Source organism: Gadus morhua, chromosome 16, assembly GCF_902167405.1.
Source record: "Gadus morhua chromosome 16, gadMor3.0, whole genome shotgun sequence".
NCBI lineage: Eukaryota > Metazoa > Chordata > Actinopteri > Gadiformes > Gadidae > Gadus > Gadus morhua.
This window is the reverse complement of record NC_044063.1, coordinates 7,294,660-7,312,377: the sequence shown is the minus strand read 5'-3', so window position 1 is coordinate 7,312,377 and position 17,718 is coordinate 7,294,660. Positions and strand designations below refer to the sequence as shown.

At 53.9% G+C, this 17,718-nt stretch overlaps 1 protein-coding gene across 5 annotated transcripts; it reads left to right on the top strand.

Annotated features, from left to right (window-relative positions):
• The first annotated feature begins 5 nt into the window (after positions 1-5).
• bicra (BRD4 interacting chromatin remodeling complex associated protein) lies at positions 6-17,190 on the top strand. 5 transcript variants are annotated; one of them, XM_030380332.1, is made up of 15 exons: positions 6-65; positions 3,000-3,045; positions 3,164-3,209; positions 3,685-3,750; positions 4,124-6,058; positions 6,258-6,437; positions 7,645-8,364; positions 9,716-9,932; positions 10,330-10,394; positions 10,949-11,071; positions 11,489-11,538; positions 11,874-12,022; positions 12,554-12,648; positions 12,862-12,967; positions 13,494-17,190. In XM_030380332.1, the coding sequence occupies exons 2-15, from the start codon at positions 3,005-3,007 to the stop codon at positions 15,584-15,586; spliced, it is 5,886 nt and encodes a 1,961-aa protein (XP_030236192.1). In that variant the 5' UTR covers positions 6-65; positions 3,000-3,004; the 3' UTR covers positions 15,587-17,190. The 5 variants fall into 5 exon arrangements, with proteins under 5 accessions (XP_030236192.1, XP_030236191.1, XP_030236190.1 ...); XM_030380331.1 differs by having other exon boundaries at positions 6,252-6,437; positions 12,865-12,967; XM_030380330.1 differs by having other exon boundaries at positions 6,252-6,437.
• Positions 17,191-17,718: the final 528 nt, after the last annotated feature.

Genomic DNA, 17,718 nt, shown 5'->3' with positions numbered 1-17,718 from the left:
CGGGTCCTGGGCCCGTGCGAGGCAGACCCGGAGACCCCGCGCTGCCTGCACCTCTACCGTCTCGGGTGAGTTTGGTACAACGTACCGATTTATCTATTAATCTAAATAACTGCGATTAAACTGCAACATCTGCGTATTGCAACGGGGTCTCAAACCCCACTACAGCCGTGCCCGAGATGCCACGGTTCTACGTGGTCGGGGAAATGTGTTAATTTCCCCCCGATATTCCCAAGCATAGCTCCTCTCTGATCCAAGACTATTCCCAACATTTACTCATATTTTGCCTGCAAGGATAGCCCTTATTAGAACGCTTCCCAATTGTTTTGCACTTTCCAAGCAAACGACAACCACTTGTTCGTCCTACAAAGTATTTTCTGGGCTACATAATGGTTCGGATGGTGGGATACAGTGGGTTGTTTTGAATGTCAAAGGTATTAGCCGCCGTACGTCTGAATATTGTTGATAGCTGGCTAGCTTAGCTCAGCTAACCACATAGCTAACAAAAATACCAACTAGACGACCCAGCTTGCAATACATGATTGTTTCGCTTTGCTAATTGAAAGCGACCATTGTATATTTCAAATACGTGTGCGTAACGAACTGCAAAGGAGTGTAAAATAAATGCATGCAGAGCTGTTTGGAAACAGCTACCCCGTAGCAAGCTGTTTGCAGTGTCCATTCATATCCTGCGCACTGCTTGTTCTCTGATAATGGCTACGATGATGTCCTTTTAGAGCGGCAACCGGGTATATGTTACCCTCACTGTGCTTACCATATACCTCACCAAATACAGGGGAACCCCGTGTTACTGTCTCCTGGATAGCGGCTACGTGCTATTATTGACTTTGTGGTGTGTTTCTGTGAGCGCTAGATTTAAAACCCCTTGTCAGAGCAGATGAAAACCGCGCGTTTTCAGCTTGTTGTCTCCGAATCCACCGCTGCTTCTTGTTGTGTAGCCGGCAAAGCTCGGTGGCTGCTTGTTACCTGGATCTGTCAATAGCGTCAGACAACGACCGAGGATGTTTTTGTACGTTATTATACGAGTTGTGTCAAATAGTCGTGAGGACATTGTGTTCTGTGAAGTTAATGGTTTTGGTTTTTGTTATTTGAGGAACTGCAAAACTCTTCGATGATGTAACAAATATTGCAACTGCACAGTATTTTCACAGTCATTTTTTCTTAATTGTGTTGTGTGTTGTGTATACGAAATTAACTAACGCACCAAATAATGCTATAGGAGTCCCAACAGTATTGCGTTGATGGGCTTTGTCTTTAATTGGATGGGATTAGTTAATTTCAATAGCAGTTATATTATACTGTTCCCTTGTTTGCAACAGGTTAATACAATGGCATTGTACAGTGAAATTATTAGGATATATTATTATTGGAGTTGGTGTGCGAGATGTTATGGGTCCTCTAGGAAAATGTTATGATCATAGTGAAAAGTTTGGCAATGGCAATTGTGACATTTCTATTCTAATATGTTGATGCAGTCTTTCTGGTTCTCAGAGGCAGATTTGATCCTTTTTGTTAGGTCAATATTTTTTACAATTCTAGCTGATTGAATTATAATAACAATAATTTGCACCTACCTGATTGGTCAAGCCTAATCATTTCAAATTGGAAGATTTTGCGAAGAATACAATTTTTTATCCTTGGGTAGGAAATAAAATGGAAAAAATTCAATCTGGGAGGAAAGGGCTAAACAACCCACAACAAATAAATATTATTGGGAAAACAGTATATTTTTAAAGGAATTATCTCATACTTGTATCATAACAATCATAACAAAATATGGAGTATTTATTAATGTACTGCTATCTGCCATAATAACGATGAAGATCTATTTAATTTATAGCTAATTGGCTACACCTACAGATTATATTAGCCTACTGCTACTATTGGGCTACCCCTTCTTTAATGGGTATGCCAGTTCTATCCATTCCTTCCATACTGTGTTCCCTCCATGTTTCTTGCTTCTAGTGATCTCATCTCTCAAACACAACCTCAGTGCCCATTCCAAGCTGCCAACGCTGGCTTTAAACACACCGTTCCAACCACTACCTGATGTCACTCTCCTCCAGATGAATGACAGTCCACTTGTTGGATAGTATTTTCCTGGCATTGCTGGTTCCCAGGTCACAGGAATGGGTGATGGAAACAGAATCGGACCCGAGTTACTAGTTTTTAGTTGTTGTCGTTTTTTTAACTTCTTTTACCTTTGGGGCATTTAGCAGACCCTTTTATTCAAAGCGACTTACAATAGGTACATTTGACAGAAGAAATTGAAATAATATATCGCTGTCTGTACAGGGAGGATGTTCATAGAACCAAGTGCCACGCATTAACAATTGTTAGGTTAGCCCCTTCCCCGTATACAACAAAGCAGGTTTGTTTTTACAGGTGTGTTTTAGGAGGTCTTCCACTACTTCCATGACTCTAGACACTTTAGGTGTTGTTTATTAAATTGGCTACAAAAATACATATACTGGGCTGGCAGTTTGTTTGCCAGATAAAAAATCACAGGTATGTAAGCACTAGATTTATGCAATTCGTGTGGATTCTTCCTTTAGGCGAAATATCGGGGTTGCGTTACCTAGATATATCATCTCTCTATGTCCAGGGTTATACTGGGCCTCCTATACTCCTCAAGGAAACCGAGACACAGTCGGGAGTGTTCAATCAAGACTTAAAATCTGAGATCAATTGAAGCAGTGTCTCCTTTTTCAAGGTTTACACTTTTTGCCTGAAATTGTGATGTTGCACAAATCAGGTAATCTGTGTAGAGGTAGAGAAGAGCAAAAAACAAACGTGTTGATTAAATTCATAATACTTGTTGTCTTTACAGAGCTGACAGTTGGGCTGCCGTGAAGCCCTCCTTAGTAGAGTGTTGTCTCTCTAATTGCCTTGAAGGGGGGACATGTAGTTATTTAATAGTGCAAAAGGCTGTGGAGACGGTTTACGAAACGGTGATGGAGATTGGTGTTTTTCTGTTGCAGTTGACATGGATGATGAAGACGGAAGGTGCCTGCTAGATGTAATTTGGTAAGATGTACATCATGTTCTCCCTCTTGCGTCCTAACATACTGAATGTTGATGGTGTCCTGGCGTGACCTTCCTAACATGACCCCCCCCCCCCCCCCACACACCTTTTCTGTTACAGTGACCCAGAAGCTCTCAATGACTTTCTTCATGGATCAGAGACCCATGTGAGTATCAACGACACATAGACTTGAGACCTCACGACAGAGGTTCCCTTTCAGAGAACTTCTACCGGCGTTGGTTCGACCTCAAACATCTGACCTGTCACAGTCCGTTCCCCCCCCGCCTTATTTTTTTCTATCATTTTTTTTTCACCGTTTCCCTGGACGCCCCTCTGCTTATGTTAATCTTTTCTGTTTGGGGAACCTCCTTGTTTTTTTCCCCCAAATCAAGCTTGCCTTCCCCCTTGTGTTGGGCACTCACAAAATGAGAAATGCCTATACTAACACCTCCCGACTGTGGCTCTGCCTCTCTTGCCCCCGTCTCTCCCCTATTTATCTCCTGTTTCTTTACAATCCTTGGCTGCTGTCTGTGCTGTCCTTTCTTTGCCCTCCTCTGTTTGACGGTCTTGTTTCTCTGTCCTGGTGGCTTTGGGTGCGTTTGGTTTTCTGTCTGTCCTATCCTGGGTGGGTGTGTCTATAGTTGGACACTGACGACCTTTTGGATGGTTCGGGTGACCCCTCCAGCTCGTTCTTCTCCTCCGCTGGGGTGAGTAACGCCCCACCCTCCTCCTCCTCCTCCCCTCCCCTCCCTCCCTTCTGATCTCCATCCTGTCTGTGTAGCATGCCGTCCCCGTTCTCCCCACTCCCTCCCTCCCTGACCTGTTCTGCCACTCCACTAACACACACCCACCTTCTCCAAGCTTCCATCGCCTGAGACCTGATCGCCAACGCCATAGGTCAGAGTGGGGGGGGGTTCAGTTGCTACGACGACATCTCCCCTACCGGGACGCTCGACTCATCCTCAGATCACCCCATTTAAACATCAACCTCCTCAAGTCCGTCTCCTCTTTCACCTCTTCCTCCTCCTCCTCCTCCTCCTCCTCCTCCCCTTCCCCCTCCTCCCCTCTTCTCTCTCCCAGGGCCATATTCCGGAGGTCCAGCCCGTCATCCAGCTGTCGGTCAGTGAGCCGGCCGGACTGCCCCGGGTCAGCGTGGACCTGGACTTCCTGGAGGATGACGACATCCTCGGAGGCTCGCCGGGCGGCGACGGCGGCGGCATCAACGGCATGGGGGGCAACCACGAGCCCTGCGACATCCTGCAGCAGAGCCTCGCCGAGGCCAACATCACGGAGCAGAGCCTGCAGGAGGCGGAGGCCGAGCTGGACCTGGGCTCCTTCGGGATCCCGGGCCTCACGCAGGTAGTCCAGACACTCCCCGACGGCGGCCTGTCCGGCGCCGCCGCCGTCGCCGTGGGCATAGGCGCCCCTCCGAATGCGGCGGCGGCGGCGGACATGCTGGGCTCGGTGCTGGCCCACCAGGGGCTGCACCTCCAGCCCCAGGTCATGAACAAAGCCATTAGCGTCCAGCCCTTCATGCAGCCCGTGGGCCTGGGCAACGTCACCCTTCAGCCCATCCCGAGCCTCCAGGGGCTCCCCAACGGGAGCCAGTCGGGTCATTTGGGGCTCGGACAGATTCAGGTTGTGGGCCAGCCCACCGTCATGACTATCAATCAGGCCGGGCAGCCCGTCCTGGCCAAGGCCATGGGCAGCTACCAGCTGCACCAGCCCGGGCCGGAGGTGTCGGGAGCGGGGCCGCAGGCAGGGCTCGGCGGCCCTGTTCTGAGCTCCGGCGGCGGACTTCTTATCCAAGGCGGCAAGGCCGCCCTCGGGTCCCCGGCGCTCAACGGGCCGGCGGTGTGCGCCGGCAACACCGGTAGCAGCAACAGCGGCGCCATGACGGCTCCCGCCGGGCTGATGGGCTACGCCGGCGCCGGGATGGAAACACAGACTCAAGGCCAGATCATGCAGAACGTGATCATCCAGCGCACGCCCACGCCCATCCAGCCGAAACCGCCGCAGGGCGGCGCCTTCCAGCCCAAGGGCTTCAAACCGCAGCCCCAGGCGGCGCCGCACACCCTGCAGGGCGACCCCGCCAAGGCCCTGGGGCTGCAGCAGCTCCCCGTGTCGGGGGCCCAGAACGTCACCTTCCTGACGGGCAAGCCGGGCTCCAACATGGTGCTGAGCGCGCAGGGGCCCTCGCAGGGCCAGCAGTTCCAGCAGGTGTTCAAGCAGCAGCCGGGCCAGCCTTCGGGCAAGCCCCTCAGCGTGCACCTGCTGAACCAGCAGGGCAGCATCGTCATCCCCTCCCAGTCCATGCTCCAGGGCCAGAACCACCAGCTGCTCCAGCTGCAGGCCGGGGGCCAGATCTTCACCCAGCACCCCGGGGGCCACATCATAACGAGCCAGGGGCCGGGGGGCCACCTCATCACCAACCAGATCCTGGCGGCCAACCAGAACATTAACCTGAGCCAGGTGTTCTCGGGGCCCATCCAGCTGCAGTCGGGGCAGATGGGCCAGCCCACGCTCTTTCAGATGCCCGTCTCCCTGGCCCAGAGCGCCGGCCACACCCAGAGCCACCCCGTCGCCGCCCACAACCAGACGGTCATCCAGGGCATGCCCCTCCAGAACTCCCTGACCATGCTGGGCCAGGTGGAGGGGCTGAGCCCGGCGGTCAGCCTCCAGCCGGCCCTCCAGCCCCCGGCGGGCGGGGTCCCTTGCGGCGCGGGGGGCCTGGCCCTGGCGGGGGACTGCATCACGGCGCTGGGGGGCGCCACGGAGCAGGTGGGCCACCCGCAGCAGCAGCAGCAGCCCGTCCCCCAGCAGTCGTCCGTCCTCACCATGCAGTCGGCCGTCTCCATCCCCTGCTCCTCTCCGTCCATGTCGGTGACCACGGCGACGGTGCCCGCGGTGGGCCTGGCGGCGGCGGCCCAGCACAGCCCCGGGCGCGTCCTGTACACCAACCAGGGCGCCAGCATGATCCTGAGCCAGGAGTCGCTGCAGATGCTCCTCCAGCAGGTCAGTCCCGCAGCCCCGCCGGCCACCGCCTCTGCTGCCGTGTTGACTTACTGAACATGAGATAACCTGCACGAGAGTGACATGTTGGTCTGACCTCTCTCTGGTTTTACTATTTGACTCCTCCCCCCCCTCCAACTCCCCCCTCCCCACCCTCCTCCGCCATTCCCCGTCCTGGTAAATCTCCTGGTGTCAGGAGCAGCAGCAGCACCAGTCAGAGAATGGCTCCGCCCCCTCAGTGGGCGTGCCGGCGTCTGTAATCGTCAGCAGCAACAGCCACCCTGGCCTGGCCCACTCAGTCCATGACAGCCAATTAGCTGAGTCTGAGGTGGCCCACAGTCCTGGCCCCTCCCCTGGCCCCTCCCGCATGGTGGTAAAGCAGGTAGACCCCCCCCCCATCCCAAACCTTCCCCTTTTATGTTAAGCCCCGCCCCCAATGTTGCTGCTGCCGCCACTGATCCCTGCCGTGTGTCCTCCTTGAAGCACTCCTCCCTGTTGCCTCTTCTTATCCCCCTCCTTCTACGTTGCGCGCTCTCCCTCCCCAGTGCTTGGTACTCCCTCCGCTCACATTTCCTCATTTGGGTGCTGTTGTGTGTTTGCTTTGCATTTTTGAATACCTTGCATCATCAGTGCCCAAACGCATGGCCCCTCCCCCCCCTCTCTCTCTCTCTCTCTCTCTCTCCCTACTGCCCATTGTCCCCGCTCTGTGGTGTTTATATATCTAAGAAGCTGTTTTGCATGTCTTTAGATAAAAGTTTCGGCTGATTCACTGAAGGTGTCACCTCCCATTAACCCCAGCATACTTTCTCACATTAATTACTGGATGCTAACGTTTGGCCTGGTTTTGGGTGCGCACAGCATGTATTCCATAATCATTTGATAACCACACGTAACCAAACTGTCATGTAACACTCCACACGGCAATGATGGGAACAGTGTAACAGCCAATTCTCACTCTCTTTCCCACCATTTACATCCAGCCCTGCTGGCTGAGATTTTCATCTGCACATAGTCATTTAATCCCCAGGGGTCCATTCCTTTCCTCACTCCTGTTCCAGCCTTTTGCTATTAGTTCCCTAGTAGTCGATATATACAGCTGGACCAGTGTGCCATCCCACCAGCTGAATAAGCCACTCCCCCCTGTGCAGCTAGCCACGCCCCCTGTCCCCCCCCCCAGTCCCCAGATCAAGGCTTGCTTGTTGTGTCCCTTCCTTTTGGCTTCCCCAACTGATCACTGCTCCTTCTGATGTAATAATTTGCAGAACACTGGCCGCAGACGTTACAGCTACCACCACTTGAACTAGAAGCACCTTTATTTATGTAATGGAAAAATACGGATCCTTTTTTAATATTGCTTTTTTTTTCCCCTTACTTTATTCTGTCAGAAACGTGTAGATGCCGCTACCCTTGTTTTGTGCTTGCAGAACTGTTTGCTTGATCTGAATTTAAATGCATTTTGTGCTATATACCTCCCCTTGTGTCCAAGCGTGCTTTATCCTCGTAGGGCGACCCCATTGGCCCCATAAGAACATTTCCGTGTCCCACTTTGTGCTAAATGGTGCGAGTGTGTTCTGGCTCCACCGCTGCAGGTTCCCTCCAGCGGACATCAGCAGCCCCTGAAGCTCCAGAGCATGTCGCCCTCGCCGGTGCTCACCGCCCACGTGCCGGCGGCGCCCCGGGCCGACAGCCCCCAGCCCTCGCCGTCCCCCCTAGCCCTCGGCCAGCACGTCCACTCCCCGCACCACCAACAGCAGCAGCAGTCTCGCCCCCCGTCCCAACCCCAGCCCCAGTCCCAGACGCCCTCACGCTCCTGCACGCCCTCCTCCCACCAGCCCCTCTACATTGTCCACAACCAGATCCCGGGGTCCCCACAGCAGCAGCAGCAGCAGCAGCAGCAGCAGCAGCAGCAGCAGCAGCAGCAGCAACAACAGCAGCAACAACAACAGCTGCAACAACAGCAGCTACAGCTACAGCTGCAACAACTACAGGCCCAACAGCCTCAACCGCAGCAGACTCATATTCAAATCCAGCTGCAGGCTCCGCCCCGGCCTCCGTCCCAGCCCTCCCCCTTCCAACAGGAGAGGCCCCCGCTCTCCCACTCCCCCAAGGCCCCCACGGCGCCCCCCGCCCTCCAGCACCAGTTTGTGAGCTCGGTGATGAGCGGACCCACCACGCCCATGGTGCTCACGGCCCCGCTGAGCGCGGAACAGCAGCACCACCTGCAGCTGGTGGCGGCCCAGATCCAGACGCTGTCCACCATCTCCCAGCCCTCCCCGCAGCAGAAGCAGCTGCTGGACAAGTTGCACCAGGTAATGCCTAGGAATGAGTTTTCGTTGCGTTGATGTAGCGCCTTTTCGGGGCAGTCGACGTCCTTTTTTTATTGATGTAATTGAGTATTTATTGAGTTCTATTGTCCCTGTTTGATGTCTAATGATATTTTATTACCATTTAGTTTTAGCTTTACTGTACGGTGTCCTTGGGTGACATGAAAGACGCTTGAAATAAAATGTATTATTATTATTATTATTTACCAAGGCAGTATGGGTCAGAAAACCCTAAGCTAATTTCAGGGTTGAAAAACGTGCTGCAGCTAGTGTAGCATGCTTCTGTTGGCACCCCCCCAGCCTGAGTGAGTGGTTCACGCTGAGCGCCTTCGCTACACCCCCCCAGGTGGGTGCTACAAAACTGTCTGGGTGCTACACAGGTGTGTAACACTCTTCACTCACCCGCACGGGTGTGAGAACCACCTGGGTAATGCACGGCCGACAGTGTGTCGCAGATAGTACACCACACACTGGGTGTCTGTCACAGTGGAGAGGTGAGGAGTGAAGCAGTTCAATCAGAGAGCTACCCTCTCCCCTACACCATGTCCGAAGCTGTAACACTTGTTTTGATTGCTGTTGTAGCTTCCAGAAGGGTTTACGCCAGCGATAATGAGAAGTACAGGACATGATAGGAATTGATAGAACAATGTGTAATTGGTAAGAATAAATATGACAAATAAGAATATAGTTAAAATCTATTGCTCAATATGAATATGTAATGTATAGTAGCAATGTCAATTAAGTGTAGGACCGTTTTTACGGCTTTGCGATACAGCAATCTTGGTTCGTGAGTTGTCAAAGGATTGTGCCTCTCAAAATTCGACCAGAACCAGAGGTTGCCATTGACAACTGCTCCTAAAGTTACCTTCTTGCTGGCCGTCCTATGGTAGGGCCCAGGCTAACTGCAAGTCACTGACTGTTGCTCGCCTGCTTTTTGTGGCTGCAAGCACTATAAGCTTTCCCAACCCTGCTGGACATGACGATGACTTACGGAGTCAGAATAGGTCATATACTATTACCAGAAAAGTTTGAACCATTCAGTTGTCCTTTTGTCTTTGCCTCTTGAATATTTATTACTTCACTTGCACTATTTATTCGTTTAGCGTCTGTTCAGAGTCCGCATACCTGTTGTCATTCAGTACGTCCTGTATGTGTTGGCCTATTCCAGATTTTCAATGTAAAACCCTGGCCGTGTTTCGCTCGTGCTACCGATCAAACGGATCAACTCTGGACCGGCACCTTTAGGATGGCAAATCCTGAATCCGAGTGATTGATGGGTCTGTCTGCGGGTCGATGGTGCGTGCGCTCAGGGCCTGACCTCTGGCTCCCCTCCCAGGTCCAGCAGAGTATCCTGATCCAGGCCAAGCAGTCCGCCTCCCTCCAGCCCGCCCCTCAGCCCCAAAGCCTGGCCCCAGCTCATTTCATCTCCCAGCAGGACCCGTCCGCTGAGACGGTGATGCTGTCGTCATCGGGCCCTGTGGGCCCCCCAGCCCCACCGGGGGCCCCCTTGCTGCAACCGAAATCTGTGCTCGTCAAAACTCCAGTACTCCCAGGTGGGCACCAGTGCACGTTGGAATGTCCGCCGTGCACGGTTCGACACAATGCATGATCAAACACACGGGGCGGCCTCACAGAGCCGGCCCGGACGTTGTGAGGTAACGTGGAATGTGGTCCGGCTGAGCGACGCTACAAACGCATACCTCAACACGCACGCCTCAACACACGTTGGCGTCATCCCATAGGGTAGTCATATTCTGTACTTCTGCTGTAATAATAATCATAATCAAATCATTTTATTTTCAAAAGCACCCTTTTTAAAGACTGATGAAAAACTGCGTTAACAGACAAGACCGATGATCATGTAGATTCAAGCCAAACAGTGTTCGCATGTTTATGAGTCAATGCATTTTCCTTTGAATAATTCATTATTTCCTTATGTCATAATGCAAGGCCCGGTTGGGGCGGTACTCCCACCATCCATGGCCCAAGCCGGCCTCACCCCGCCGCCTGCACAGGTGGGTGACTCCTCCCACCCCCACACAACACAACCCCGCCTCCGTCTCTCTGTTCCACCCAGGGTCCGCCATCTTATTTAGGACCAAAGTGAATCATCTTCATATCAAAGCCGTCTTGTGTTGGGTAATATGACATATTTATTTATATTCCGCTGGTGAGATGAGATAAGAAGAGAAGTACAATCTTATTTGCTTATTTTGTGGGTTATAATGATCCTCATAGAGCTGACACCTTGACAACAAGCTAGGCATTACATATTGCACATGCGATAAAGAATTCAACATCTTACCTTTATGTATATCATGTCATTGAATATCCTTATTAATCTTTAGAGCCTTGTGTTCTTTGTTTGAACTCCTACTCCATAATCTATAAACCATAAGCAATTGGATATAACGTAATGCATTCTAAGAGCGTTAAACGCACCTCGTTACACATCACAACAGCCTTTTCCTCTCGTCATCCAAAACCACCGCTGGAACCATTCGCACGAGCACATCCACGTGTTCCGAGCAGCGACCCGGCCTCACCCGGCTCTCCGGTTCTCCCGCAGGTCCAGACCACGCCCGGGGTGATCAGCGCCGTGGGAGGCGCGGGGGTCACCTTGGGGGGGATGAAGCTCCAGATGCTGGCCCAAATGCCTAGCCTCCAGTCCCCTATCCCCGTCCACACACAGGTACCAGAGAGAGGCAGACGCTGCCCACCTAATACCGCCTTTGTTTTCGCTCTTGGTATTGCCCCTTTCAGGTGTTGTAAATGTGTGGTGGATCGTATTATATACTTAAACAGGGGGGGGGGGCGGGATAGTATAGTGGCTAATGGGGAGGGGGTGGGTTCGACTCACTGCCGAAAGTTACTTGGTTCGATCCCCATCAAGGAGTCACCCTTGAGCAAGATGGCCCCTGACCGCTACCTGCTCTCTCATGACCTGCCTCTCAGTTCACCAAACATCACTTTAGAAAAATGTTAAGGGGGATATGATGATGACTTAAAATATATGTGGTACCGTGTACAGCAGCATGCATTCTGTGTGTGTGTGTGTGTGTGTGTGTGTTTTCGCTTTCTAACGGCTTGTCATCTGCTTGTGTCTCAGATCCCTACAGTGAAGATGCCTTTCAGTGCGGAGCCCAGTAAAGAGGCCAGGTACGCCTTAGAACGATGTGGATCTAGGTCGTATGTATACATCTTGCATGTATATATAAATGTATCCTGAATGTCCCCGAGGACCACTATGGCTTTGCATTAAGGTGTTCATTTGGTCTGGAATGAAATGTAAAAATGTATCAATGCTACATGTTATTTATCACATTATATCATATAAAAACCAACAGAAATGTCATGATATGGTGTACTGGTATCTACTAGTCATGAATGGACGTATATCTGGTATCGACTAGTCATGACTGATCTTCTAGTGAGTCGGTATGGTATAGAATTTGTGCCTGACCTCCTGTGTGTGTGTGTGTGTGTGTGAGCAGGATGCTGGAGCAGCTGAGGAAGCAGCAGGGCTCGGTGCTCCACCCCAACTACAGCGTCCCCTTCAACTCCTTCGACGACACACTGCAGCGACTGCTGCCCTACCACCTCTACCAGGGCACGGCGAACTCCAGCCAGGACTACAAGAGAGGTAGGCCCACCGCACGCAGCGTCCACTGGGACGGGGTGCCTCTCACCGTACCAGTAGTTCCTCAACCATAGGTCTGAACGCATCAGCTAATGCAAGAACCACGTATTATATCATTATTGATGGAGGTCCAACGGGGTAGTGCTGGTAATGCCTAAAATGCTCTATTTTGCCATTTTGATTTTAATTGAATAACGTTCTGGGTGTTCAAACGTTTGTAACTGTCCTTCTTGGCTTCACAAAAAAGTCTGTTGCCAGTATCATTTGTCAAAGGGCCGTTGTTGTGCCAATTCTGCCTCAGAGCATTTCACACGAGCTCGCCTGGCACACGCGTAAACAACGGCGAAATCACCCAAATCTATTCCTCTATTTCATTCACTGCATCTAAAATGTTTATGTAGCCTCCTTGCGCCCAATTAAACAGATATTCTGTTATTAGGAGCAAGCACAGGTATCAGAGCCACTTCAATGTGCGTGGATCCACGGATCAACGTGGAAGATAACTTGTTTCTCCATGCCCTCATTTTCTCTCAGTGGACGATGAGTTTGAGAGCGTGTCCTGTCAGCTACTGAAGCGAACGCAGGCTATGCTGGACAAATACCGCCACCTGCTCTTCGCTGAGTCCAAGGTAAGATAAGAGGATAGAAGTTGTTGGACGCAACCGTCATGCTAAGCTATTTTCCTTTATAAGTGAGTACGGAAAAAATCATGGAAAAGTTGGCGTGTGTGTGTGTGATGACCCTGAATGCATCCTGACCTGGTGGGTTGTGTGTGTGCGTGTGTGATAACCCTGAATGCATCCTGACCTGGTGGATTATGTGTGTGTGTGGTTGAACCCGAGCAGAGGATGGGCCCGTCGGCGGAGATGGTGATGATCGACCGGATGTTCATCCAGGAGGAGAAGTTCACTCTGGGCCAGGACCGGGTGCTGGCCAAGGAGAGACCAGGTACACAGCCTTCACCACCGACTGCTTTAGAAAGTTTAGAGTAGCCAACCTGAAGACAGTTGTTATTATGATTTTGTCCATTATTATTGTATAGTATGATGATTATTGGTGTTGTACTTTTAGTTATTGGTGTTATTTGCCACCAAAAGGTGAGTAGTAGCAATCCATGAGATGGTAGCACAAACTGTGGTTAGACTCGAGTGGGGGCATTAATGAAACGATGGCTTTTAAATTTTTCTATTGTTTCTTCGCTACCTTGAAATTGGCTCCAAACGATTTAATTTGACATCCATACTGACACAGTCGTCTTGTCCGGTTGCTCACAGGTTCAAATGCAGATATTGGTTAATGTTCATATGCATTGCATGTCGGTCAACACTGTGGCAGATGTCGCCACACAGACTCGTGGTGGTCCAATAGCATTAGAGTCTTTCTGGTCTCTGATTGATACACCTGGAGGTCTGAAAGCTAACGAGGTCTGGCTCTCTCTCTCTCTCTCTCTCTCTCTCGCTCTCGCTCTCTACAGAGGAGTTTGTGGCGAACGCCCGCATGTTGGAGAGCGCGGCGGCTACGTCGCGGCTACACCCCAGCCCGAGCCCGGCCAGGGGTCTCGCGTCAGAGACCACGCCCCCTGCACCGCCTCCTGTGGCCCCGCCCCCTGCCGCCCACCCCCCTGTGGTTCCCAAAGCCGTCCCTCTGCCCGCTCCGGCTGCGCCCGTAGCCCCCGCGCCCGCCCCGCCCGCCTCCCACTCTCCCTTCCCCTCCACCAAGCTGGTGATCAAGCAGGGCGGGGGGTCCGCGTCCGTGTCCTGGGCCAGCAGCAGTGCCCCCCCTCCGCCTCCGCCACCGCCGGCCCCCCTGACCGCTGCCGCCGCCCCGGCGGCACCGAGGCCAGCGGCGCCGCCGGCCAATCAGAGCTCTTCGTTCGGCCGGGCCCCGCCCTCGTCGTCCTTCCGGTCGCGGCCGGCGGAGGACGAGGACGCGCTGCCCCAGAGGACCAGCAAGCCGCCCATCAAGACGTACGAGGCGCGCAGCCGCATCGGCCTCAAGCTCAAGATCAAGCAGGACCAGACGGGCTTCCGCAAGGTGGTCCACAACACGGCGCTGGACCCGGTCCACACGCCCCCCCAGCAGAGGACCCAGCCCCAGGCCCCGCCCCGGACTGTCCCCCCGCCCCCGCCCCACCCCACGCCCCAGCCGCAGCCCGGCCCCCAGCCCCCGCCCCCGCCCAACCCCCATATAAAGAGTGCCACGCCTCCCCCCAAGCCCCGCCCAGAACCCGCCGTCCCCCCCACTGTCCCCCCCACCGTCATCAGGACTCAGTCCCAAGCGTGCCCCGCTCCCTCGGCGCCGTCGGTCGCCACGGTGACCACCGCCCAGTCCAACCCGCCCCCGAGGGCCTCGGCCCCCTCTAGCACAGCGACTCCCCCCCCTCCTCCTCCTCCTCCTCCTCCGCCTTCGTCCTCTTCCTCTTCCTCCTCCTCGTCCCACACCCGGTTGCCGTGCCCGCCCCCTCCCTCCTCCTCCTCCTCCTCCTCCTCCTCTTCCTCCTCCACCACGCAGATGAACGGAACGCTGGAGCACCACGAGGTGGGCGGCGTCAAGCGCAACCCCACGCCCCCGGCCCCGGCCCCGGCCCCCCAGGCCACCACCTGCCGCCTGCCGCTGCGGAAGACGTACCGGGAGAACGTGAGCCCCCGGGTGCGGCCGGGCGTGCCGGGGGGCGGGGACGACAGCCTGCCCTACCCCCGCCCCGAGCTCTCGCCGCCCCCGCTCCGACCGGAGCCCTCCCCCTTGCCCCTTGCCCCGGCCCCCCCGGCCCCCCCGCCGCCACCGCCGCCGCCGGTGGTGGTGGCGGCGGCGCCGGAGCGCACGGTCATCGCCAGCGTCAAGGTGGAGAAGAGGAGCCGGGAGGAGGGGAAGCTGGAGAAGAGGAGCAGGGAGGAGGGGAAGAGGAGCAGGGAGGAGGGGCCCCCCGGCCGGCTGGAGCAGGTGGAGGAGGCGTTCGGCCGCAGCGTCAAGACGACGCAACAGCAGCCAACCCACCCCCACCTGCCCCAGCTGCCCGTCCGGGGGGGGGAGGAGCCGCGGCAGCCGGTGGCGGAGGCGGGGGCCACGCCGGACCACCCGGGCGCCATCACTCATTACAAGCGGGCGAGCGGCAAGAGCCAGCGGCCGCGGCCGGGCGCCGTGTACCGCGTGGACCAGCACGCCCCGGGCCCGCCCTCCCCGGACGCCTCCCCCGCGCGGGACCCCTCCTCGCTGCCGGCCAAGCGCTGCAAGTCGGACTCCCCCGACATGGACAACGCCAGCTTCTCCAGCGGCAGTCCCCCCGACGACACGCTCACGGAGCACCTGCAGTGCGCCATCGACAGCATCCTCAACCTGCAGCAGGGGCCCTCCGCCCGCCACCTCAAGGGGGGCGGGAGGCCCCGGCAGCACCCCAACCCGCTCCCCGGGGCCCCCTCCCACAGAGCCCCGGCCCAGCCCCCTTCCTCCTCCTCGTCGTCCTCCTCCTCGTCAGCCTCCACGCCCGCCTTGGTGGCCCCTCGGCCGCCCATGCCCATCCCGGGACGGGGCCACAACGGGAGCCTGGTCCCCCAGAACCACAGCAGATAACAGTGTCCCCCCCCCCCCCCCTCCTCCTCATCCTTCCTCCCCCCCCCAAAGGGCCGCGGGCCCCTGGAAGGACTTACACGGGGGGGGGGGGGCGACGGAGAGCGAGGTGCGTCGAGAGAGAGACATAGACTCTGAGGGCGGACGGGGGCCTGGGCGCGGCCTCACTGTTACTTCACTGTTTTCTGCCCAGCTGTGTTGACTTTGTCAGTCCATTTGAATCGCACCAGAAATGTCTTTTGTTTACCGGCTGGCACGCACGCCTGACAACGACAGGAGGTCCGGATTGGGAAGAGGACGGTCACGCAGCCAATCGGCCGCGTCGGATTCACGACCGTGTCCGTCGGGTCCGGGTGTATGCGTGTGTCCATCCGAAACGATGGTCGAATTACAACGCGGAATCGTCGCTGATGTCGTCCATTACTTCGTTTCATTTTTTTTCAGCCTCCCATTTGTGCTCTTTTTCACAAGCCCCTCATTCAAACATTCCCCTCACACTGTGGCCTGCACACAACTGCACAAACACACGGATCGACAACGCAAATAAACACAACACATGATCAATTGTCTCTGGGTTTCCTTATCAGTGCCTGTCAGGACCCCAAAACAGCACGGGGGTCTCCCTACATCTCTCTCTTCAATGCCTAGAGCAACACGATGCCTAATGCATAACCTTCTGTCTGTCTGTACACAAACACTGCCCAACCAAGACAACACAGCTGTTCTCAGTGTCCTTTTGTTCCACTGTGGCTGAAATGGATGTCCCATCTACATAAAATACACTTCTTGTGGTTTGCATTCAATTCCTGTTTAGTCTACTTTATGTTTTTGCAGTCGTGCACCCGATGGAAGGAAAGACATCCCGTTACTATGAATTCTCCTTTCATACTCGTACTACTCTCGTCTGTGTTTACCCACTCTTTTTGGTTTTCCCCGCTCTTTGGTCGGTTTCCCACAAATCGATTGATCCTTTGTTTAGTTTGGTACCACATCTGCTCCTCACTCTGGTCATTACTTTAGGTCGGTCTCTTTCATTCGAGGCCGCTTGTCTCACGGTTTACATCGTAGTCGGTCCTGGGAGTTGTAGTTCTGTAACAAGGAGATGTAAATGAACATGTAACAAGGAGATTTGATTTATGTTTAGAGAAAAAAAAGGAACCCTGGTTCATGTTTTAGACCCACCGCCGCCATGCCTAACCCAACCCTGACCCCCTTCTGCATCAAAATGCCCTGACATGTTCTACGTTTTGGTCAGTAGGGGGCAGGCCTGTCTTCCTATATCCCCTCCCACCCCCCTCTGTTGTGTTTTAAGGACTGATCCCCATGGTTACGTTCTGTCACTGTCTGCCTCCTCCATGGCACTGTTATCATTTAGTTTCCCTTCTCATCCTGGTGAGCAGTGACTCACAACACACCACACCGCAGATGCGTTGACATGAAGACAAAAAAGGAAACAATAATGTACAAAATAAGACCGTAAGAGAATTTGAAGTATAGTATTACAGATTAATTTTGTATTGTATTTATTGTGTATAATGACACTTTTTAAAAAGAAATGTACATTTAGTAAACTTGTAAATTAAACCCTTGCTTCTTTTATGAACTTCTCTGCGTGTCCGGTGGTTCTTTGCTGTCCCGTCGAACTTTGTGCCGTTCAACGTACGATAACTATCCTGAGGTCGTCTGAGGACCGGAGGGAGGGCAGGGGGGTTTGGGGGAGGGCGCAGTAAGGGGGAGGGCTAGGCTGCGTTCACCAACCATAGCAGTTGGTGTGCAGAGATGATGGAAGTGGAAATAACTGGCCGTTTTTATGAGATTGTGTGTGATTCATTCGAGGCTTGAAGTAAAGTTGTTCAAGAGGAGAAGGAGCAGAAGAATGAATGCGGGGGGGGGGGGGGGGGGGGGGGCTTGTTAAAATGGTGGATTGCACAGTCGGTTGTGATGCGCTTTCTTATCAGTAATTAAAGCTTGAACTTAAGAACGGCAGCAATGTGCAGTTGACGCATAAACATAATTAAAAGTCACGTTGAGGGGAGTACTGAGAAAGGTCTTGGTTATAACTTAAAAAATACTTCAAATGACTGTGTGTGGGACTGTGGCATGTACAAAGATTGACTCCACCCAAATAAACGATT

Bases quoted from the DNA above. Each gene is read 5' to 3' on its own strand.
- bicra (XM_030380330.1), top strand. From the start codon at position 3,005: ATGGATGATGAAGACGGAAGGTGCCTGCTAGATGTAATTTG. The intron at 3,046-3,163 runs GTAAGATGTACA...TTTCTGTTACAG, and splicing joins TGCCTGCTAGATGTAATTTG to TGACCCAGAAGCTCTCAATG. The intron at 12,023-12,553 runs GTAGGCCCACCG...ATTTTCTCTCAG, and splicing joins CAGCCAGGACTACAAGAGAG to TGGACGATGAGTTTGAGAGC.